At 49.2% G+C, this 24200-nt stretch overlaps 1 protein-coding gene across 5 annotated transcripts; it reads right to left on the bottom strand.

Moving 5' to 3' along the window:
• Positions 1-563: 563 nt before the first annotated feature.
• On the bottom strand, positions 564-23860 carry GGT7 (gamma-glutamyltransferase 7). 5 transcript variants are annotated; one of them, XM_058562848.1, is made up of 16 exons: positions 23660-23860; positions 16949-17184; positions 16500-16651; positions 14887-15016; positions 13962-14029; positions 13677-13750; positions 13083-13279; positions 11046-11133; positions 9361-9488; positions 9098-9186; positions 7038-7187; positions 6801-6918; positions 5894-6031; positions 4620-4719; positions 2440-2505; positions 1186-1250 (listed from the first exon to the last, which is right to left on the bottom strand). In XM_058562848.1, the coding sequence occupies exons 1-15, from the start codon at positions 23826-23828 to the stop codon at positions 2453-2455; spliced, it is 1890 nt and encodes a 629-aa protein (XP_058418831.1). In that variant the 5' UTR covers positions 23829-23860; the 3' UTR covers positions 1186-1250; positions 2440-2452. The 5 variants fall into 5 exon arrangements, with proteins under 5 accessions (XP_058418829.1, XP_058418830.1, XP_058418832.1 ...); XM_058562846.1 differs by lacking the exon at positions 2440-2505 and having other exon boundaries at positions 564-1250; XM_058562847.1 differs by lacking the exon at positions 2440-2505 and having other exon boundaries at positions 564-1250; positions 14899-15016.
• Positions 23861-24200: the final 340 nt, after the last annotated feature.

The following is a 24200-nucleotide window of genomic DNA, read 5'->3' as shown; positions in this document are numbered from 1 at the left end:
TGACATATACTATATAAAGTATACTTTATAACAAATAGTTCACCTAGTAGATGTGCAAATGGTTTAAAGCACAGTTTAGGAGTTGGACATTCTGAGATCGAATCCCAATTCTTCCATTTAACACATGAGGAACCTTAGACAAGTCCCTTCACCTCTTTTTGCCAATTTCCCATCTGTAAAATGGGAATGATATTAGTACCTACCTCATGAGGTTTGTAAGGAAGATTAAATAAGATTATCCACATAAAGTGTTTTGCATAGAGCTGGGCACACTATAAATGTTCAAAAATGCTATCTATAATTATAATTATTGTTATTAATTATTTTTATTAGTGCAAGTCTTGGATAGATGGCAGATATTATTATGACCCCCACAAAATCGACTCCAGCTTGCCCTGGAGTCATGGCTCCTGGGACAGGGTGAGCCAAGGTGTCCTCTCTCACTCCCACTCCCAACACAGCCAAAGACAAAGCAAGCCAGAGCCACAGTTAAGCAATATTCTTTCTTTAATTCCCCTTTGCAAATGGAAGCCCCTGAGCTGGTCCCCACCCCCACCCCTACCTCATACCCTGGGGCCCCCAGATGCAAGACCCCCGCCTCAACCTGGTGGGAGGAGAGGAGCACCCTCTCCCCAGGATGGTCCATTAAAAAAATCCTAGTCCTTTAAGAAATGAGGCTGGGGACAGGAGAAGGGAGCTGGAAGATGAGGCCCAGGTCAGGCCAGCTGGAGAGGCTGGGGTTGTGAGGATCCTTGAGAAGGGTTTGCAAGCACATCCCTAAGCTCAGGGCCAGCATGGCTGAGGGAAAGGAGACAGACAGACAGACAGTCTGACTCCTCAAGGTCCTGCCTGCCTGGTTGTAGACACTGACACTTACCATCACCACCACCACCACCACCACCACCACCACCAGCAGCCTCTGGATGGAGAATTTTCCAGTTACTCTGCAATAGGGTTTGCTAAGCATCCCCTCTGGCCCCTGAATGGAGCACCCCTGGGGTCCACCTGAGACCAAACCTTGGAGAAGGAGGGACTCTAGGAACATGCAAAGGGGGGGAGCAGAGACCCCCGCTCCACCCCACTGCTCTACAGGATGGTGGCTCCAGCTGCATCTGGGCTCCGAGGATCCTTCACACCGATGATGAAGTTGTTGGTTCTCCGGCTGCCATGGACCCAGGATAAGACATCTACCTTCTCCACGTGGTGACCCCTGGCTTCCAGGAACTCAATCTCTTCCTCTGTGAACTCACCTGAAAACCATCCCCCAACATATACACATTCAGAATGTTCAGAGCACTGGCTCAGGAGACCTATAGACAGACCTGAGTCCTGGTCTTGGGTGCTCCACTGAGGAGCTGTATGACCTCAGACAAATTGCTTTACCTCTCTGAGCCTGTCTCCTCATGTATAAAATAGGGATTACACAAGAACCTACTATAAGAAGTTGTTGATAATACACAGGAAGCACTGAGCTCAGAGCTTTGCATACAGTAAGTGATCATTAATATACGATCATTCTTAATATTGGGAAAAGGGCTTTGGGGTCTTATCTCCAAAGCCGCCATCATTACTTGCCAGGATTACTGCATAGCCCAGCCCACTAACTGGTCTTTCTGCTTCCAATACTGCCTTCCTTACAGCCCATTCACACAGCAGCCAAAGGGATCCTTATAAACCATTAGTCAGATCATGTCACTTCCCCTACTCAAAACTCTACGATATCTTTGATGACTCTTAGAATAAAATCCAAAGTCCTTACCAAGGCCACTAAGGCCCAACAGCATCTGGTATCTTGCTACCTCTCTAAACTCCTCTCCTCACTTCCTTCCACTCTCTTCCTTGCTTAACTTTGCTCTAGCCTCCATGCTGTTCCTCAAGTAGGCCAAACATGCTCCTACCTCAGGGTCTTTGCACTTGCTGTTCTCTCTGCCTGGAATGCTCTCCTCCTATATATTCTCAAACTGGCTCCCTCACTTCATTCCAGTCTTCAAAGAGAACTTCCCTGACCACTATCTAAAACAGCAGCCCCTCTTATCTTTACCTTGCTTTGTTTTCTTTAAGTACTTAATGCTGCCTGTATTTATTTATTTATTTACCGTGTCTCCCTCCACTAGATTATAAACTTTTTGAAGGCAGGGATGTTGTCTTGTTCCCTATTGATCCCCAGTGCCTAGAACAGGGTGAGGACATAGTAAATGTTAAGCAAGTATTTACTGGATAAATGAACAAATCCCCATCCTCTTGCATAAGTTCAGGTCCTCATCATCTCTTGCCTGAGCCATTATCCCAGGTGCTTCTTGTATTTTCCCTACTTAAGTTCTGCTCCCTTCAGTCCACCTCCTCTACATGAAACAAATCAGGTCATATCCCTCCCCTACTCAATTGGATAAAGTCCATGCATCTTAACATGGACCTCCATGACAAGCCCTGTAACCTCACCTTCCACTTCTCCTCAACAAAGATCTGGTCTTCTTATTTCCTTAAGTAGGATGATTTGTGGTAGTTCTTGAGATAAAGACACAACATTGAATAGCATTAAATCACCGAGTTGGAAATGTATTCCCTTTGTGGTTCACTTTCAATAATAGCAAGGACTAAGTTTCAGTCTGGTCTCTAACATTTCTAATCTCCTTCTTTATTTTATTTTTTATTTTATTATTTTATTTTTTTTTTGCAAGGAGGACTAGCCCTGAGCTAACATCCAATGCCAGTCCTCCCCTTTTTTCTTGAGGAAGACTGGCCCTGGGCTAACATCCATGCCCGTCTTCCTCCACTTTATATGGGACGCCGCCACAGCATGGCTTAGCAAGCGGTGTGTCGGTGCGCACCCGGGATCCAAACCTGCGAACCCTGGGCCGCCGCAGTACGCACTTAACCGCTGCGCCACTGGGCCGGCCCCTAATCTCCTTCTTTAACGGAGACAGCAGGCTTCAGAGCCTTCTAGGGGCAACACTGTCTAACTAAAACCTAAAAACATTTGACTTTTTAAAGCTATTTATTGTCTATTTGTGGCAAATGATGCTGTTTTTCCATTTGTGATTATGATATAAGATTTAATTTTAAAATACATTTAGATTTAAAAGGACGTCCATTTATAGACACACATTATATAAATAATGGTTTAGATGGTGTGCAAATGTGGCAAAAGTCATGAAGGGGCTAGATAAATTCTGAAGTTTGGGAAACCATGTCTCTAGTCCTGGCTGCTCTCCGAGCCATTCTTTCTGGCTTTTGCCAAGGCTGTTCCCCTGTCCAGAACGTTCTTTACCTCCACATGCCAAATTCTTGCTCATACTTCAAGGCCCAGACAGTTGTCACCTCCTCCATAAAGCCTCCCAGAGCCCTTAGGTGGATAACTTTCCCTTTGCCAAGCCTCCACTCCTCATATCCCTGTCTTGGACTGTGAGTCCCTCAAGGAAAGGCTAGGATGAGCCGCGTCCCTCCAAATAGCTTAGCACAGAACCTCATATTCAATAGAGACCAAAAGATATTAGTTGAGCAAAATTCATTTTCAAGGACTTAGCCTCATCATCCATCAACTGGGATCCAAAGTGTCACTGGCCAACTACAGAGTGGGACCGAGGATCTAGGTCTGTGGCTCCTAACATGCTTCCGTCCAGGAGATATCAAGAGCCATACGGTAAAGAACCGAGTCTTCGGTATCAGCCAGGTACATGTTCTAATCTCAGTTCTGCCATTTATTGGTTGATCTTTGACTAGTTTATAATCTCTGTGGGTGTCAGTTTCCTTATCTGTAAAATGGGGAAAATGATTCTGAGCAAGCAAGGACCATGTCTCATTCAATTCTGTATGCCCTTTGGACTAGCATCACATACTGTCGATTGTAATAAAAACTCCTCAAAGGTGCACATACTTTCCCAGTTACAAAGTTAAGCTGTGTCCAAAATTAAGCACTTGTCCTTCTTAGAGGAAAGTCCATCTCCTCACTATAATCTATAAGGTCCATGATCTGGCCCCTGCCAGCCGCTCTGATCTCATCTCACCCTCACTCACTCTAGTCTCATTTCTACTCCTAAAACATGCCAAGCCTATTCCTCCCCGAGTTCTTTGCGTTTGTTCCCATGGCCTAAAAAACCCGCCCGTTTTTTGCATGCTGGGCTCTTTCTCACTCTTCAGATCTCAGCTTAAATGTCACCAAAGAGAAGCCTTCCTCCATCATCGTCAGTCCTATACATCATCCTGTTTTAATGTCTGCAGGACATTTATTGTGCTTTCTCATATTTCTTTGATTATTTATTTTCCTGTCTGCCTGTAAACACAGTATCCTCAAAACCTAGGATAACACCTGGCACACGGTAGGTATTCAATACAAATTGCTGAATGAATGGTTTGTAAAATTAACAACTATATCTTATTTTACAAATGAGACAAACAAGGCTCAGAGTGGAGACATGAATTTCCCAAGGCCACACAGTCAGGAAATGGCAGGACTGGTCCAATCCCCAGATCTTTCACATTCCAATAGGAGTTGGTTGAAAGAAACCAAACCTTCACTGGCAGGGAGTTGGTGCTGGTCGAGGCAGGGGCACCCTAGGGAGGAGCCCCCTTCTCCACCCAGCCCTGTGCCCACCCCATGGAGATCTCTGCTCTGCACTCACTGTCCACCTGCAGGAGGTTGGACTGCAGGTCCGGGTGCAGGCGGCCACGGGCCAGGCTGTCACTGAGGTTCCGGTTCAAGGTCAGGACATTCAGCAGAACCTGGGGGCAGCCAAGGGGCAGAAGTCAGGGCTGTCCCAGAGCTAGGGGTTCAGGACTCCACAGCCCTTACCCCTGGTCCAGACTGTTTAATCTTTAGAACCCTTATACCAGGGGTGTCATCTGAGCCTCTCAACAGTCCCAGAAGACAGGCAAGCCTGTGATGACTGTCCCTATTTCACAGAGGGGAAACCGAGGGCCAGAGAAGGAAAGTGATTCACTCCAGAGTTAAGAGTGAGCCAGAGAAGAGGCACCACTAACATCCAGTCTACTTTAATGCACTCCAGGGCTCTCCTTTCTTTTCCCTGGCCAGGTCAGGGTTAATAGCTGGGGGTGGTCTAGGGTGCGATGTGGGGACTTTTAGCTTAGTGGTTAGGAGTGTGGGTAGGCTCTGGAACCAAAGTGCCTGCCCTTTCTTACTAAACCAGATCTAACTTTTTAACCTCTTTGGGCTTCAGTTTCCTCTTCTATAAAATAGAAATAAGGATTCCTCCCAAAGTTGGGAAGGTTAAAAGGGTTAACACATGTAACACTGTGCCCAGCACTTAGTAAAAACTCCAAAAATGTTAGCTGTTGTTATTATCTCCATTTTACAGATGAGGAGACTGAGGTTCAGAGAGGTTAAGTGAATTATCCAGCATCACATAGGTGGAACTTGGCAGCACTTGAGCTGGGACCCAAGGGTGTCTGATTCCAAAGCTCAGGTGTGTTAACTCACCAGAGTTAACAATTCCAAAGTACGTGCCTGGCACATATATCAGGTGCTTAAGACGTTTATGGAATTGTCGTGAGGCATTTTGAAGAGTAGCAGGCCCTTTCTTTCAAAATCAGACCCTAAAGAGGGCTGCTTGTCTATTCAGATGCTGAGTAGAAGCATGATGGAACTTGAGGTTGACAGAACGCAGACAGCCCAGATGCTCTATCACCTGTCAATTCTACTGGCCCTGAAATTTCCCCTGCAACCTGGGAAGACAGGGAGCTTCAGGGCTCCATTTTTGCTAAGAAACAGTGCAGTCCATGCCCCACGTGTCCAGGATGGGCCTCGCACAAAGCAGCTTCAGCCCATGTTTGCTGCGTGAGTAAAGGATGAGAACAAGCCAGAGACACGAGGAGCATCTGCAGCCCAGGCCATGGCTTGGTCCTGGCCACAAAAGGCCTCCTAAGGGGGAAACTTCACCTGGGTCAGGCCACTGAGGCCCCGGGCAGCTCCATTGGCCCCCAGGGCGAGGTAGGTCCCACAGAGCCCCTCTGCCGGCCGGACCACAGTGGGCAGCAGGAAAGATAATGGCCGCTTCCCTGGCTGCACCGAGTTCTCCTGTTGTCAGAGGACAGAGACCACAAGGGGGATAAGAGGTGGGGAAAGACAGGAAAGGGCTACTCCACCACTCTTCCAACCTTGCTCCCTCCCCTGCATCTTCCATAGGCCCAGTTTTCATGGGAGACCAGCCCCTTCCCCGGCCAGTTTGCTGTCATGAAATGGGAAGGGCTCCTGGATAACTGAGGTGGGGAGTGGACCCACCGAATTATGGGGCTGCTATGGGTGACAGAAGAGGGGACCAAGCCAAGAAAGATGGCTATGGGGAAGAACAGGATAATCCCCACCCTGGTCACCTCTATCTGTCTTTTTCCTGCTGGGACCCCAGCTTGCAGGGTGTAAGAGTGCTGGTCTCCAAACAGACAATAATTCCTATCTTTCTCCTTGGGTCTCCCTTGGTGCCCAAAAATAGGGCTGAGCCCCATCAGCTCAGCATCACGCAGTCATAGACTACCAATGCTAAAAAGTGCCCAAAGCATCAAATGGGAGCCAATATCCTCATTGCCAAGGTGAAGAAACAGAGGGCCAGAGAGGGGGCAAGATTTTCCCTAGGTTACAGTGAGACAGTGATAGAATGGGACAGAGTTTCCTTGGATCCACCAGGCTTCAAGCCCCAGACTTGAGCTGGGGATGAAGTGGACACCTTGTTTAGGCTCCTTTTCTTTATAATAGAATTTGCTAGAGGAAGTAGGGAGGGAGGGGCAGCCACACTGCTGCACCTCCTACCTAGCCTCAGGGTCCCCAGGGGAGGAGGGAAGCAAGGCCCTACCAGGCTGGGTGCAGAGTGGTTAGCAGTCCTGTTGGGCCAGGAGAAGTCCAGCATCTGGCTGTTGAGCAGGATCCCCGAGGGGGTGATGAGGCCGCTGCCAAAGGGCTGGTTCAGGGAGCTGGGGGCCGAGGTTGGGGCCAGGTGAGCCCTGAGCCTGCCCTCACTCCCACCCAACCCCCACCGCCTTCCTGGTCCAGATGATCCCTTGTGCCAGGTTCTGAGTCTGAGCTGGCATACCTGACCATGGCCACAATGAAGTCATCAGGGCCCATGATCAGCACCTGGGCAGCAGTGGGAGCCCCGTCCAGCTCGTAGACAGGCAGGAGTGGGGCAGGGGCTGCCTGAGAGTCATTGATGTGGCCCCGGAGGTAGGCAGCCTCTACCTTGCTGAAAAGACAAGGGGTAGGAGATGAACACACAACAGGTTCTCATTACACCCCACCTACCACATTTTGTGATGTCTGTTTGTGCAATTATTTGATTAACATCTGGCTCCCACACTGGACTACCAGGTCTGTGAGAACAGAAGTTCACTTATTCCTAACAAATAGGAAATATCCAGGAAATAGTTGTTGAACAGAATGAATTTATTCAGGTGTTATTCAGATTCTCTTCTAGAGCCAATTTTTAATTTATTTCATGTTTGAATCAGGAGTCTTTTAGTTACTTGACTTTACTAATTCTTTTTTTTTTTTTTGTGAAGAGATCAGCCTGTGCTAACATCTGCCAATCTCCTCTTTTTTTTTTTTTTGCTGAGGAAGACTGGCCCTGGGCTAACATCCATGCCCATCTTCCTCCACTTTATATGGGATGCTGCCATAGCATGGCTTAACAAGCAGTGCATGGGTATGTGCCTGGGATCTGAACCGGCGAACCCCAGGCCGCTGCAGCAGAGCACACGCACTTAACCGCTTGCGCCACCGGGCCGGCCCCCTCACTTAATTCTTTCTATGAAAGTACCTAGGGCATAGTGGACGCTCAGAAAATATTTGTTTTGAATGAACAAACTGAATTCATTTAATTGAACGTTTGTAGTCCAGAACTAAAGTTTTATTAAGAGTTTAGTCAGGGGAGGGTTTTGTATACAGGGATCTTTACTTGCTATTAGAATTATTTTTTCAAGGCACAGGAGGACTTGGCACATAGTAAGCTCTTCCTAAGTATTTATTGGATGAATTACTTGAATGAGTTTAATATAGGAGTGTGTGTGTGTTTCAGAGCTAAATTTTTATTGATCTTGAAAACAACACGCAATCTCCAGACTTTTTAAAGTTCAACTGAGGTTTCTTACTTAATAATTGTTAGTTTGGTTGTTCTAATTGATTAGAGAATGGCAAGTTACCAAGGATTACTGAAGACATTCACTCAGTTTCCAAGCACAAAGGCTGGTGGCCACACAGAGAAGGTGCGGAGGACTTTGTTTCAAGTAGTTTGGATGGGTGAGTGAGGGGGGAGGCTTGGTTTTTAGCCTTCATCCTTGTGACCTTGAGCTGATTGTTGTTTTTGGTTGCTGCTCTTGTTGCTTTTTAATTATAAGCTGTCGTTTAGTCTCACATCATTTCCAACTTAATTCATAGAGGGTTGTCTGAGTAACAATACAAATTCACATTAACTATATTTTTGGCTTCTGATTTTCCCTTAGCTGGCCTTTAAGTCAGTTATAGTAGCAGTTAAATAGTAACCATTCTCACCCCTATTGCCAATTAATAATAATAATGATATTTGTTGAACACTATGTGCCTGACAATGTGCTAAGTGCTTTGCATGTGTTTAGTCCCCACCACGACCTCTTGAGGCTGGCACCATTACTATCAGGCCGCCTTGTAGAAACTGAGACTTAGAGAGTTTAAATGACTTGTCCAGGCTGCACAGCTAGTGGATGGTGATGCTGGGATTTGAACTGAGTTAGTCTGACCAGAGTCCACAGTCTTCCTACTGTGTTATGCTGCTAATGTAGATACATTATAATCAAAATCTCCACCACTTCCAGTATTTGCTTGGAGACTGTTATTATTGTTATTAGGCTTTCTTTTTCCACTCAAAACGGGGAACAGATGCAGGTGCCCTGCTAGGGTCAAAAAAATTTGACAGCCATATGAAGCAGACCAACTCATTGTACAGATGGGGAAACTGAGGTACAAGGAGAGGCAACCACTGTGTCACACTGTGAGTTGGGGTTGAGGTGAAATTGACTTGGGACTTCAGGCCTTATTGCTCTACCAGCTGCTTTTCACCTGATCCTTCTCCCACACCCTGCACCACCTCTGCAGTCCCCAGGGTCTTTTCCCAGGACCCACCTGAGCATGTCATCCATGCTCTCAGTGATGGTAGAATCGTAGACGGGATCTCCCAGTCTGCTGGCCAGGGCTAATGCAATCTTCAGTGTCTGAAAACAGAGCTGGGGTGTGGAAGAGGCTCCCAGGCCCACCCCAGCACCCACACCCAGGATCCTCATGTGTGAGAAAACTTGGAGGTGATTTAGTCTTGCCCCATGGCAGTACCCCATCCCCTCACTTCCGGTATCCCCAGACCCAGGGTGGGGTGGAGGAATCAGCTTTACCTCTGCCACCCAGTGAAGAGCCTGTTCCCGGGACACCAGGCTGGTGAGATTGAAGCCCTCAAGGATGTTGAGAGCACTGATGAGGGCAGGGCCCGTGTGCGGGGGTGGGGGACTGAGAACCAGGTGGCCTGAAAGGACAGGAAATGACCAGATGGCAGGGGAGGGGTCAAGGCATCTCCACATCCCACCATCACACAGACTGAGACCACTGCACCAAACCCGCTCATCAGATAGGGAAACTGCATTGAGAGACAAAGCGTTGAGAGGCAAAGGGACGCACCCAAGTTCACGGGGCCAGGACTCAACCCAGAACACTAGTCTTTAGTGTGCTCTTGCATACGAGGAAACTAAGGCTCAAGAGGACCATGATTTGCCCAGAGTCACACTGCAGTCCCTTGGCAGAGCAGAGACAGGTATCCAGATGTCCAGATTCCTGGTCCATCATGTGCCTCCTTTCAGCTCCTCCCACAGGCCAGGATACTTTTCAAGGCCCCTATGGTCCCACCCCCAAAATTTCTTGGGAGCAGCAACCTCCTCTTCCTACTCGAGGTCCCTGTTATTAGATGTTTGGACATTAAAGGAATAATAATAATATCTGAAACATGACACTAACATTAACTAATTAACTCATTTAATCCTCACAATGGGTACTGTTATCATCCCCATTTTATAGGTCAGGAAACTGAGGCACAGAGAGGCAGCTGGTCCAAGGTTACAGGAGACAAGGGGAACCCAGAGTACTCAAGGTACTGGCATTGCCAAGAGAACTCAGGCTGGGAAGGGGAGATGGAAAATCAAATACACCCAGTGCCCACTCTGATCAGGGCAACTCTAACATCATCTCATCAAATCCTCATGGGTATCCTAAGAGGTAGGTACTATTATTATCTCATTTTAAGGAGGGAACGAGGGCTCAGAGTGGGAAGTAATTTGTTCAAGGTGATGGCACAGCTAGTACTCAAACCCAGGTCTTCCTGGCTCCAAAGCTATGCTCTTCCTCTGTTCCATATACCACAGCCTCTGGCAGAGGAATCAGGCTGGAGACTGAGGCTTGGAAACCTGAACTCAGAGGCAGCCTCTTCTGGGCCTTGAAGTGATCTGGGCCTCCTAGAGGAGAGAACCTGAGACTCTTCTGAGGGACCCAGGAACATACCACTTTGGGTTCAGCAAACATGGACTTCATCCATGTCATAAGCTTGGCTTTCTGGGTTCCTTATTGATTTTGAGTTTGGCAGGTTAAGTTCCATTCCCTCCCTGGGCCTCAGTTTCCTTTCGGTACAATGAGGGGCTGGGTCTATGATTGTCTTGAAAGGTTTGTTCTAACCTGAAGCTTGGATGGACGTTGGTCTTACAAATTCTTCTTAGGAAGTACAGAGCAGTGAGAGGGGGGCTGAGGGAACACAGTGCCCAAATCAAGAAAACCTATGGCCAGAATCCCAACTTCCAGGCCTGAGCCTTTGACCAGACCTCTCTCCTCATATCCTAAATACTTGGAGTAACTGACCCCATGACTATTTCAGAAGGTAGGATGGCTCTGGCTTGCTTCAACAGTTGGCTGCCCAGGCAGCTCATTGCCTCATTTTCTCTCCTGTGAAATGAGGAGGAGTCTCTAGGCCAAAAGGATATGGCCATGGACTGGGAGGCTTCTCTTGAGTAGGGACCCTGGGAGCTGGGGGAGAGGTCACCTCTGTACACGCCACACACAGGCTTCTCCACGAGGGCACTGTAGTTGCTGAAGTCCTCCTCAGTTATGACACCCCCTGCGTGCTGAGCCTGGAAGGGAGAGAATGATCCCACCACTGCTGTGAGCCACACACCATACTCTGAGCATGTGGTACAATAGGGCTTGGCCTATCATATATGTTTGGATCACAGACAGATCAGACGTTTATAATTTTTGTGCCTTCTGCAACTCCTATCATAGCCTTTAGGGATCCCATCAGCCCTGGATACTCCAGAAAAGAGGAAGGGGAAAAAGCACTAATACTGAGCACCTACTATGAGCCAGACATTGTGCTAGGTACATTCTATGAATGACCTCCTTAGCTTGGTATTCAAGGCCCTTTGTGATCTGGCCCCTGCCTACCTCTCCTACCTCATGTCCTGCTATTCCTCAATGAGCTCTGTACAGCCACCCAGAGTGACCTACGGTCCCTAAATGCATAACTCCATGTGTTTGCACGTACTGCCCTCTCTGCCTATATAAAAGGAAGATTTTCCACTTACGGCAGCACTTGCCTGTGAGATATCAAAACTGAATTCTGCATTTCACTACAACCAACTAAAGCCACTCCAAAACCATGAACTCTGGATGACCCTGGTAGGAATGACCCTTACTGGACGTAACCAAGCAATGAACCAATCTTGTACAAACCGATGGGCTCATTCCATCCTATCCAGCGTGCTAATTTTCAATCCTTATTAGCATAACCACTAGGAATCCACTCCCTTTTTTCAGTATTTTTTAGTACTTAAAACCCCTGACTTTTAATCTACCCTCAGTGAACTACACATTGAATCTCTTGGCTGGTGTGTGTTCCTTTGTCTGATAAGCTAATAAACTCAACTTTGGGTTTTTTTCTTTTAAAGCTTTGATGGTCTTTGTTAGTCTCCTTCATCCCCTTCTCCACCTCCAGTAGAGGATACACAACCCAGGTCTGGCTAATTAGAGCATTCCTTTTCTGTGCCACAGTGATTGGTTTGGGAATAGTCATGAGACCTGTAACAGGCCAATAAGACAACCTTGAGGCTTCTGCTGGAACTACTGGAATGAGACATGCTCTTTCTCTAGGATGGCTTGCTGGAAGGATGGCTGGTAGGGAGCAGGTGTGGAAAGGATCTGACAGAGTGAACTCAAACAGAGGGAAGTAGAGTCATGAGACAGAAAGAAAGACAGACCAAGTCCTGACAATGTGGTTGGAGCCCCTGGACCCAGCAGATCTAAAGCCAGTACTCTGCTGGACTTTCCAGTTGAGTCCATTTGAGACGGACTTCTATCACCACATCCATATCTCCAGCGCCCAGCACAGGGTCTGGCACAGAGCAGGTGAGTATAGAATGAACGAAAGACCTATTTAATTCCCACAACTGTATGGCAGAGATAGATATTATCAGCCCCATTGCACAGATGGGAGAGCCACTGAATTGGTCTGTTAACTTATCTTGAGCATAATTATCCATTAGGAGTTTTGAACTACTGGCACCTGTTCTCAGAACCCATTACTGCCTCAGACTAAGACTATTTCAGGTTGGTTGGTAAGCCCTTGTATTAATCTTCCCAGTCACAATAGTCACCAGTGAAGGAGGTGTTTCCCTTAGTCCCTAAAAAACCCAAGGGCAGGGTGGGATTGTGGGCTTAAGGGAAGCTGAGGCTGATTATGGGTCTCCACCAGGCCTATCACCAGGAGGGAGAGGAGATCCCCTGGAGAGGTTGGCACCAGCCCTGGGGAGCCCAAAGGTACTTCTCTCAATCAAGACAACTTTTCCATCACCCCAGGAGGTTCTTTATGCTGCATCCCAGTCAACCGCTCCCATCTCCTATAACCACTGATCTGCTTTCTATCACCAGAGGTTAGTTTTGTCAATTCTAGAATTTCAAGTAAATAGAATCCCCAGTAAATATATGTAGAAAGACAGGGAAGGAAAGAAGGGGGAAGAGGACCTCCCTACATGGGACGTCCCTGCAAGCGTCCTTCGGGGCATGGGGCTCCCCACAGGCTCACCTCGGCCACCATCTCTAGGGTGAGGTTGCCACCGGCGTAGAAGGCAGCAGGGCCGGAGGTGCCGAGCGCATCCAGCACCGAGGCCAGGTCAGGCCGACGCAGCAGTGAACCAGGTAGTGGCGGGTGGCCCGACGGCAGGAACATCTCTCGGAAGCGCTCAGATGCATTGGGTGGCGGCTGTTCAGCCAGGGCACGGGCTGCGGGCAGACCAGAGGCTAGGCATGGGGGTGCCAGGACTGGTCGGGACCTATTTAATTCTCACAACTGTCTGTGATGGGGGTGCCAGGACTGGACTGGACGGCTGAGATGCGCAATAGGCTGGGTGGATGAGGGCTGAGTGGTCAGCCCTAAGCGCTCTGGCCCCCCAGGAGCCTATTATGGGGGAAGCGGGGTGTATATGGACCCCTCCCAGATCCCCTCATTTGAGTCTGCCTTCTGGTGACTCTAACGGTGATGGTGGGATGGGGTGGGGAGGGGATCTGAGGAGCAAACTGGAAGAAAGGTGCATTCTGGTTTGGGCCCCCAATCTCAGAGGTTCCCTCTCCATTCTCCATCAACCTCATGCCTTTCCCCCCACCCCCAGGCCCCACTGACCTAGATCATGGGTCACGTTGAAGCCATCTTGGGCCACAGCTGCTGCGAAGGCCAGGACTTGGGACCATGGCAGCCTGGGGGGCCGGAGAGCAGGGGGTGGAGGAGGTCCTGGGGGGAGCAGGAGGGGTCCTGGGGGGAGGGGGGTTCCTGGGAAGGAGACTCCCGGCAAGGGAAGGGGATATTAGGAGGGGAAGTTGGGAATGGAAGAATCCAGGAAGATAGGAGAAAGCCACCCAAGGAGGGGTGCAGGTAGGGCCCCCTGGTCCCTAAGGGGAGAATCTTTACCTGCCATAGAGCTGGTGAGCTTCGTGTAGCCCCTTCACCATTCCAGGGACCCCCACCAAGAGCCCAGGCTGGGCAAGGCGGGCAGGCGAGGGAGAGAGGAGACCAGGTCACTGGAAGGGGGGGGCTGGGCTGAACTCCTCAGAGCCCCAAGCCAGGGATGGGGGGCTGGCACAGGGGAGAGACACAGGCCAAGTATCCCAGAGGAGGGACAGGTTGTCCCCAGCAAACATCCCTCCCATCTCCCTGACTTCCTATCAGCAAACACAGAAAGGCCTCCTTTATCTATCACAGTCGAGGGATTTATAAATTAAGCAAACTCTTTCAAGAGCCAGGACATAACCAATTTAGATGGAAACCTGTCTACATTGGATTATTATACCTACCCCTGCCTTTTAAAAGAGTGGACAAGGGACCTTCATTTAACCTTTTCATTATCACACCACCATTACTCTGAGCTATGATAAATCACGCATGTTTGGCTTTTGCCACTGTACTAAATATCTATTTTTCCAAGTTATTCTATTTCTTCCTTTGCTCTCAGTGGATACTGGGTTTGCCTCTAGCAGTTCCTCTCTAATCTTATGTTGTAGGCTGGGAAAGTGACAGTCAACAGGGTTAGAGTGAGATGTGTGTTACAGTGCAACAAGTTTATGACATCTCAGGCTGCTCAGCGGCCTATTTTCTTCCTTCCCATGTGCCAAATAGCCAACGTTGCCAGAGAAGTAAGGTGTGGCTATATTGCCTGTTATCAACCATCTAGACTTTTTGGTTCATTATTTTACTTGGGGGCTACTTGTCTCCCTCATAGCCTAAGAGCATCCTGCTTAACTTTTTTCCTCACCTCCATAGTAAATACTCAGCAAAGTAATGCTTGAGTTAGTAAAAGGGCAGTGAAGGGAGATCCCCCTGGACCCTCTCTTCTCACCAGGGTCCCCACCTTGGACTCCCAGGATCTCTGCAGGGCCTCTTCCCTGAGGGCTCCTGGTGCAGACTCCCGGAAATCAATTAGGTGGCTCTCGTTTCGTCGGATGTCATGTATCAGCATCACGCCCCCACTGGGAGAGACACAGAAGGGGGAGGGTGAGGATAAGATGTTACCCCTCTGAACAATTAACCTGCCACCCCTGAGCCCCCAACGGTGACAGCTGTAGACTCAGTTTGTCATCAGAAGTCAGATGAGCTCCCTCCCCAGCAGGGATTCAGAGACTCAGCCACCCTACGAGGGTAGGGAGTGAAATCGAGAGGGTTGGGGACCCAGAGTCCATGGACCTCTTCCAGCCTGTCACTGGAGACTTTAATCCCTGATTAGGGAAAACCCAGAGACTGGGAGAGCAGGATGTTCTGCCCCACCCCCTAAGACCACAGCTGGACGGATGCCAGCTTCCTGCACCTGCTGCCTTGGTATGCCCCCCGCTCCCTCTCCCAGGACTGAATTATATAAGGACAGATTGTGCAAAACTGAAAGAGGGATTTCTTTGGTAGGGCCTGGAGAGCTGGTCTTGCAGGAGCCAAGATAGGGACTTGGTCAGCTTGTCCCTTTTCTGTGGTTTGTTTCCATCTGAGATGGGGGCTGCATCTGAGATGGCTGGCTTGCAGCAAAGTAACATAATAAGGAAAGCAGGACAGATGAACAATAGGGAGTGGTAAGTACTGTGGCAAAGTGGACAGCACAAGCCGCATCATGAGAAGCAACTTCTATTCAGCTCCAGATAATTGCAGCCATGTGGGAATGTGGGAATGAGACCAGTGTTACCAGGTATCTCCAGGTTCAAGAAATGTTGGAAATCTGGATTTTTATGAAAATCCTCAACTTTTTAACAACAGCAAACAAACCTTAAAAAATTTAAGTGTGCAAACCGAACCAGTCTGTGTGCTGGGTATAGCCTATGGGTGGCCAGTTTGTAACCCCTGTTTTAACAGTTCTTAGCCTGGGGTGTATTTTTGGAGGATACAGGGTCCACAGCTTTCATCAGACTCATAGGGATTTGTTTTAGAGATTTGTAAACCCTAAAAGTTTAAGTATCATTGCCTTAACAAGAGTATAGCCCCACCCGTGCACCTCACTTTATAGTTTACAAAATCCTTTTCCCAGTTAAAGAAAAAAAAGCTGGGGCCGGCCCCGTGGCATAGCGGTTAAATGCGTGCGCTCCGCTGCTGGCAGCCCGGGGTTCAGATCCCAGGTGTGCACCGATGCACCGCTTGTCAGGCCATGCTGTGGCGGCATCCCATATAAAGTGGAGGAAGATGGGCACGGATGCGAGCCCAGGGCCAGTCTTCCTCAGCGAAAGAGAGGAGGATTGGCATGGATGTTAGCTCAGGGCTGATCTTCCTCACCAAAAAAAAAAAAAACTTCTGAAAACACCTCCTCTGACTCTATATAAAAGAAGAAGGGGTGAAATTGGGTATAGAAAGAGCATATGCAAGGAGTTGAGGCCCAGCTGCCCCTCTGCTCAAACTTAAAGACCTCCACATGGACACAGACCAGGACACAGAAGTAGGCCTGGGAGACCCCAACCTCCACAGCTGGGAGCTCCTTACCCGCCTAGGCCAGAACTGTGCGGAGCCACAATCCCCAAACACAGGGCTGCTGCCACCGCTGCATCCACAGAAGATCCCTGTTTACTGAGCACCTCGATGCCCAGCGATGTGCAACGGGCAGCATCGGTCACCACTGCACCCTGATGGAAGATCTGGGAGGGGAAAGGGGACTAAGTGGGGGCAGGAGTAGGCCCCTGCTAAACCCGGAACCTCAACAGGGGTTGGGGGTGGGAGCTCTGCCCTCTTGTCCTCTTGATTCTCCCCTATGACTCCCCTCATTATCTCAAATGCCTCCTACCTGATCAGGTCCCTTCCTCTCTCATGTCACCACCCTCTCCCCTTTCCATTTCCTGGCCCCCTTCCACCCCACAGCCATTCCCCAATTCCCACTGTCTCCTCTTACTCCTTCCTCCCCAGTTCCCTCCCTCTGCCCCTCCACCTCCTCTTACCTGAGGGTCCCCGAAGTAGATCTGCATGACAAGCGCCACAGTGACACCCGTGGCAAAGGTGAGGCAGGCTGTGACGATGACCGTGAGCCCGTCCTGGCGGCAGGAGCACTCCGCCGCTGCCGCGGAGAATGGGTCTTTGCGCGTTTCCCTCAAAGGCGACCCGTCCTGGCTGCCCATCTCGGAGGAGGACGACGGCAGCCGCTGCAGCCTCGCCGACTTCAGGAAGGAGTCCGGGTCTGCAGGCGGCTGGGGGTCGGTCTGGGTGCCTCTTACCCGGCCCGGCCCGCCCTCCAGGTGGGTCTACTCCACGTCCCCCCTCTCCCCACTCCTGTCAAACAAACCCCACTAGACAGCACTGCTCACCTTCAAAGTCTCCCCAATACACCCCAGGGCAGTCTAGCTGGGAAGACAGGGAACCCAGCTGGACAGCAGGGCTGGCTGGATTCCCGCCCTTAGGCCAGATTTCCCGGGACCCAGGATGGAGAACACTTCCTGGAGAGGCGGGTGTTGGGCCCTCCCTGGAAATCAGATCCTGCCCTAGCTGGGGGCCCAGCCTTCTGTGCAAGGAGGCAGCTACCTAAACTGAGTGTAGACTCTGGCTTCCAACCTCGCTTCCGTTACCCATTCATTCATTCAACAAATATGGAGGGCCTGCTATGCATCTGGCTCTATGCTACATGCTAGGGGAAAGGAACAGACAGTTCCTGCCCTCCTGGGGGTCACAGGCCAGTGGAAGAAAAAGGTAATGAACAAGTAAACAAAACAGTACATCATTACAAGTTGTGGCAGGTGCTATGAAGAAAAAGAAGGATGAGATGATAGAGAATAATGGTGTGTGTTGGGGGCTGCTTAGGTGGGGAAATCAGGCAAGGCTTCTCAGTGGAGGTGACTTTTTTTTTTTTTTTTGGTGAGGAAGATTGGCCCTGAGCTAACACCCGTTGCCAATCCTCCTCTTTTTGCTTGAGGAAGAGTGGCCCGAGCCAATATCCATGCCCATCTTCCTCTATTTTGCATGTGGGACACCTCCCATGGCTTGATGAGTGGTGTAGGTCTGCACCTGGGATCCAAACCAGTGAACCTGGGCCACCGAAGCAGAGCACACCGAACCCAACCACTATGCCACCAAGCTGGCCCCTGGAGGTGACTTTTATTTATTTATTTTATATTTTTTTGGAGGTGACTTTTAAAGCTAAGAACTAAGGAATGAGAAGGAGCCAGCCATATGTCAAGCAAGGGGTAAGTGTCTAGAATGTTCCAGAAAGAAGGAACAGCAGGTGTAAAGGCCACAATGTAGGAATGAGCTTCGTGCATTAGGGAAAAATAATCAAGGCTGGGTAGCTCCAGTGTAGTGAGCAAGGGGAAAGAGTAGTGGGGTGGAAGCTATGCCAGATGCACTGGGCCTTATGGGCCCAGTGAGAAGCTTGGATTTCACCCTAAAAGCCATGGGAAGCCGCTGGAGAGTTTTAAGCAAGAAGTTGAAGCCATCTGTTTTGGTTTTAAAAAGATCTGTTTGGCTGCTATCTGGGGAATGGATCTGAGGATGTAAGAGTGTAGGCAGACGGGACCTGAAAGCCACTTTCTTGCTGGGTGACTATGGACAAGTCACTTCAAGTCATGAGCTTCACTTTCCTCATCCTAATAATGGAACTGGTCCCTAACCGGCCGGATGGGTACAAGGATTCCATGAGGCGATATCTACCGGGCACCTGTAGGTGTGCACTCAAAGTTACTTCCATTCCTTTTCCACCTTGGCCAGGGCTGAGACTGTCTTCTATCCCAAAGTTTCCCTCCTCTGGGTCATATCAGCCTTGAACCCAGGTCTCTAAATGGCCTAAAGGTCCTGGGTGTTTGTGAACAGTAAAGAAACAGCCTGGTATCTTCGCCTTAATGCCTTGCTGTACTCACAATGTGTTTTTAAAAGTTCATTCATTCAATAAATATTTTGGGGGAACCTGCTGCTATGCACTAGGAGTATAACCTCTTTAAAAGTCTGTGGGATAGGGGCCAGCCCAGTGGGGTAGTGGTTAAGTTTGCGCGCTCTGCTTAGGCAGCCCAGGATTCATAGGCCCGGATCCCAGGCGCAGACCTACACACCACTTACCAAGCCATGCTGTGGCGGCGTCCCATATAAAGGAGAGGAAGATGGGCACTGATATTAGCCCAGGGCCAGTCTTCCTTAGCAAAAAGAAGAGGATTGGCAACAGATGTTAGCTCAGGGCTAATCTTCCTCTCACACGCAAAAAATAAGATAAATACTTCTAATATTAAAAACAAAAGTCTGTGGGATAATATTAAAAATTGACTGTTACATTTTCCTGTTTAAAATATTATTGTGGTTCCCCGATGCCAACATAAAAATCCAAGCTCCCTGACCTGGTGTTTGAGGTCCTCCATAATCCATTGTCCTCTCCGTTGTGTAAATAAGTAACCATACATATATGGATAAAATGCTGATATATGCGAGAAATTTTTAGAAATTATTTAAGGTGGTTACTTTTGGGAAAAGATATTGAAGGTGGGGATGAGATGGGGTGGGAGAAGTTTTTGTTTGAAATTTTTACTACTCATATATATGTCTTTTGTTTTTTTAAATCAATACATTTATATTTAAATAAAAAGGAAAAACTTCAGGGAGATAGTAATGGAGAAGGGGACTTTTACTTTTCCTCACTGTTCCCTTTTATTTTTCAACATGAACATGTAATTTGTTTTTAAACTTTTGTTTAAAAAAAGAAACTTGTCTTCTGGAAGCCTCCTTCAGTTGATCATGCTTGCCTCTAACCCTCAGCACCAGCACCACAAAGTCTGTAAATAAAACTAGAATTCATTCAAAACAGATGTTAAATACCTATTGTGGGTACAGAACTCTCCTTGGCCCCCAGAGGTTTCAAAAGTGCAGGAAATGGTTTTGAAACTTAAATTTATTGATGCTGACTATATACCAGGCACTTGACATACATTCCCTCATTGAAGTGTTCCCATAACTTTGAGATAGGCCCACTCTCTCCATTTTCAGATGAGGAAACTGGGGCTGAGAAAGGTGATGTTGCCTGCTTAAGGTAATAAAATGAATAAATGGCAGAACCAAGAGTCTATGTAACTTGAAAACCTCCTTTCCATTGCTCCACATGGCATCAGGAGCTGTTTCCACCCTCAAAAACCAAACTTACAAGCTAATTCTAGTTGATATTTCCAGCTACTTGTCCTTAAATCTGTTTTCTCCAATCAGATATGAGGAGCCAGGAGGTAAAGGTGATATGGCCCCATCAGAGTTGGATCTATTCAAGACTTTTTATTCTACCAGTCAATCATTAAGTTATTCACTTATTCAACAAAAATATTTACTGAGTACCCTACTGTGTAAGTGCTGAGACAATAATACCATTGATTTTACTGATATGTAAGAGTGACAGCAGGACACTGGGAAAAGGTTAGTTTGGGATCAGAAGAAACAAGTCTTTTGGGAGAAAGATGATGAGTTTAATTTTGGCTATTCTGAATTTGTGGGATACCAGCAGGAGTGGTCTGGAGGCAGCTGGCCTAGAAGGCATCTAATTTTTATCTGCTTAGACACCATTCCCCATTCAATTTTCTTTTAGAACGCACCATCTCCCCTCTCTTATTCTTCATTCCCTCATTCCTGACCAGAGTAAGTATGTATACGACCTAGGCCTAGCCAATCAGAACAAGCACCTCTGTACACTGATTGGTTCAGGGACAGATGTGTGACCAGCAGCAGGCCAATGAGACTCAAACTTTGTTCTTTTGCCAGTAACTATTGGAAAAGAGAAAGGATTTCTTTCTGTCTAGCTTGCTAAGGTGGTAAGATGTAAGCCTGTTGCTGCTGGGGGCATCTTGCTCCCACAAGACGGGAGGCTTTCTGAAGATTAAGCCCATAAAAAGGAAGGCAAAGCAAAAGATGGAGAAAAGCCAATTTCTTTTTAGGCACCTCGATGCAGCTATGCCTCAAACCCCACATCCCTGCCCTTTTAAGTTACACTATCCAATAAAATTCTCTTTTTAGATGTAGCTCAGTTTTAGCTGAGTTTATGACAAAAGAACCCTGAACAGAGTTAACTTGGCAAGTCTAAAGCTCAGGAGAGAGATCTTAGCTAGAGACTGAGGTCATCCCTGGCTTGCTTACTCCCTTAAGGAGAGAATCACTAAAGATTTTTGAACCAGGGAGCGACACGATCAGAAGTGCAGGGTGGTGGATGGATTGGGATTAGGGGGGCGGGGGAGAGGCAGAGGCAGGAAGAGTACTAGAAGCCTGTAGGTGAGACGGGTAAGAGAGGATGGTGGCTTAGTCTATAGTGGTGATGGCAGGGATGGTGAGATGGAATTTGGAAGATATTTAGGAGGGGGAAAGAGAGCATCTGATCACAATTTGGAAGTGAGAGGGAGGGGGAATCATGGGTGGCTCTTGGGCTTCTACACTGGAGACTGGATGAGTGGCAGTGTCATTAATTGAAAATGACATTGGGGGAAGAGCAGGTGTATGGGGAAGAGATGATGAGTTCACCATAGAACATGCTGAAAGTAAGGCACTTGCAGGACATTTAGAAGCAGATCCCTGGGAGAGAGAGGAATACATGGGCCTGGAACTCAGAGGAGAGAAAAGAAAGTATTTCCCTAGCCTTGGAGTCGTCACCATCTAGCTCTGTTTTCCACAGGGCCAGCTGTGGGGTGCCTGGCATTTGGTTCTGGGGAGTGGCAGGCTAGAGGCTAGTTGGGCACAACCAAGGTCCTAGATAAGAGGATAAGGGGCAGTGCCACTAGGAGGAACCACCAGGTTGAGAACATAGGAGGCCATGTTAGCCAGCAGGCTGGTCCAGTGGGGCCAAAGGAGCCTTGGGGCTTGGAAGTAGTGCTGGGAGACATGGCATTGAAATGACTACACTGAAATGACTAGGTATGATGGCAAGGTCTTTGGAACCTTAGTGTACAACCTTGGCATAAGGTACAGGTTCCCAGAAATTCAGGTGACCAGGGTTTCTGCTGGATTTTTGTACAGGTGAGGGCAGAGCCTGTATTAACTCCCCAAGGTACTCCCTGAGGTTTGAGAACTTCCTCCCATGCCATTCTTTCATCCTGAGATCTTCTCTCTCATTCATTTATTCATTCAACAATTTTTATTGAGTGCTTAGCACCGTGCTGGATGGCGGAGAAAGGACAGTAAACAAAACAGTCACGATCTCACCCTCATAGGGCTTACAGACATGGAGTAATCACGATTGCACAAATAAATAATCACAGGTTTTGATAAATGCTAAGACATTTATAGGGAGCCAGGAGAAAACATATCAGGGTTTCCAATCTCTAGGGTGGGAGAGATAGGCGTTCCCAGTTGAGCTGGAAGAAGAAACTAAGGCCCAGGTCAGGACAGGTGTGCCCATTGTCACACAGTGAGTCAAGGCAGTGCTGGGACCAGACGTGGCACTCCTGACCCCTGAATAAAGGACCTGGTTTCAGGCTGGTATCTACCAGGCCACATCTTCCGACTCCTCTCCCTGCTACCTCCTGATCCAGGCCTACTCCCTCTGGGAAAGAAGTTGTGACCTGCAGCTTCGATGTTTGATGCCCATAAACGTGCCCACTCTTCCCTCATTTCCCCCTCTAAGTAGGGTATGGTCTACTCAGGTTGGCAGAGGCTGCTGGTCAAGGCCAGATGACTAGAAAGTTGTGGAGGGGGAAAGAATTTGGGGCTGTCAGGCTGGGAGTAGCCACAGAAGGGCCAGGATAGAGAGGGCTGGGCCAGAGAAATAGGACCTGCCAGGCTGGTAAGGGAGAGAGCTCAAGCGTGGGCACTGGGAGGGAGAGAGTGAAGCAGAAGGATGCTCTAATGCCAGGAAGTGACGTTGAGGGAAACAGGGATGGGAGATGGAGGATGAAGAATGGAAGGGAGGATAGAGCTGGACCACATGGGTAGGAGAGGGAGCACTAGGGAAGAAATGCTCAGAGAGCTCCTAGTCCTCAGGTCTCCCCCAGGCCCTGTCTCCTCCCTCCCTACTCTCACCCCTTGCAGTCCCTGCAGAGGGCTGAGGAGAACACAGAAAAATTCTGGAGCCTGCTTCCTAGGGGGCAGGGTACCTTACTAACACTCCGGCCTGATCTATGGCTCGGGGAGGGATGAGGTAATCCATAGGGCAGCTAAGGCACTCTGTCCCCAAGGACTTTGAGAGGTCATGCAGTCCATCCCCCTGTCTCCCAATACCCATCACTCGCAGACAGACGGAATCATATTCTCTTTACCCCTCGCTGGACATGAGGAGATTCTCAGCTTCTCCCCATGGTCTCTCCTTCCCACAATCCCTGGCTGTGGGGAAGTTCTTCTCAAGACCTAGCCTCTATCTATCCTGCTGCAGTCCTATCCTGTTCTCTGTGACTAGAAAAGCCCTCTTGTGGGTGGTCACAGATGTTCCTTAGGATCTCCCCTCCAACATTCCTTCTTTATTAATTGGTTCTTCCCAAGCGGTAACCCCAATCCTTCCTACTGCAGTCCTTGGCATGTTCTCCTTTGTCGCATCCTAAGCCTCCAAGGCAGAAACGCATTCCTAACCCCACCAGATAATTAACAGTGACAAGGGAGAAGGGAGAGGTCCAGGAGGAAGAGGATGAATTAGGGAGATGGAGGCTCGAGGTGATGCTCCGTGCAGATGAAGGAGGACCAGGGACGTCCCAGGGGGCAGGGACGGGGCCAGCGGGCCTCACCGGTATCGGGGTCTCCCAGGAAGGCGTCCTCGTCCTTGCGGCCCCTCAGAGGGGCCGCGGGCGCCGGCTCATCCTCCGGCAGCCGCGGGAAGCTGGTGATGCTCATGTAGTCCACGGGCGAGTAGGCGCCCAGGGCGCTCTCCTGACCGGCCTCGCTCTCCGCCGCCATCCTCGCCCGCGCCCCCCAGCAGCGCAGCGCTTGCCGGAAGTGGTGCGGCAGGGGCGGGGGTGGGGGTGGGGGAGAGGGCGGGGCCTGAGCTCTTGGGCCGCCGGGAGCGGGCGCCTCACCACCCCCCACCCCCCCCACCCCCCCCCAGCGAGTGGCGGGGTCTGACTCTTCTACGCCTGCTTAGCGCTGTCAGCCTGCAGTGGGCGCGCGGGTGGGGGTGGGATGTGGATGGAGAGCTTGGAGGGCAGGTCGGGGTCGTGCAGCTGGGGGTGAGGGAGGAAGAGCGCGCTGCAAGCGCAACCCCGTAGTGGCTCGGGGCGCCTTATGCAGCCCAGGGGACAAACCCCTTCCTCCTTCCAGTTTGAGCTAGAA

Source organism: Diceros bicornis, chromosome 19 (genome assembly GCF_020826845.1).
Source record: "Diceros bicornis minor isolate mBicDic1 chromosome 19, mDicBic1.mat.cur, whole genome shotgun sequence".
Lineage (NCBI taxonomy): Eukaryota > Metazoa > Chordata > Mammalia > Perissodactyla > Rhinocerotidae > Diceros > Diceros bicornis.
This window is presented reverse-complemented; position numbering and strand designations above follow the sequence as displayed.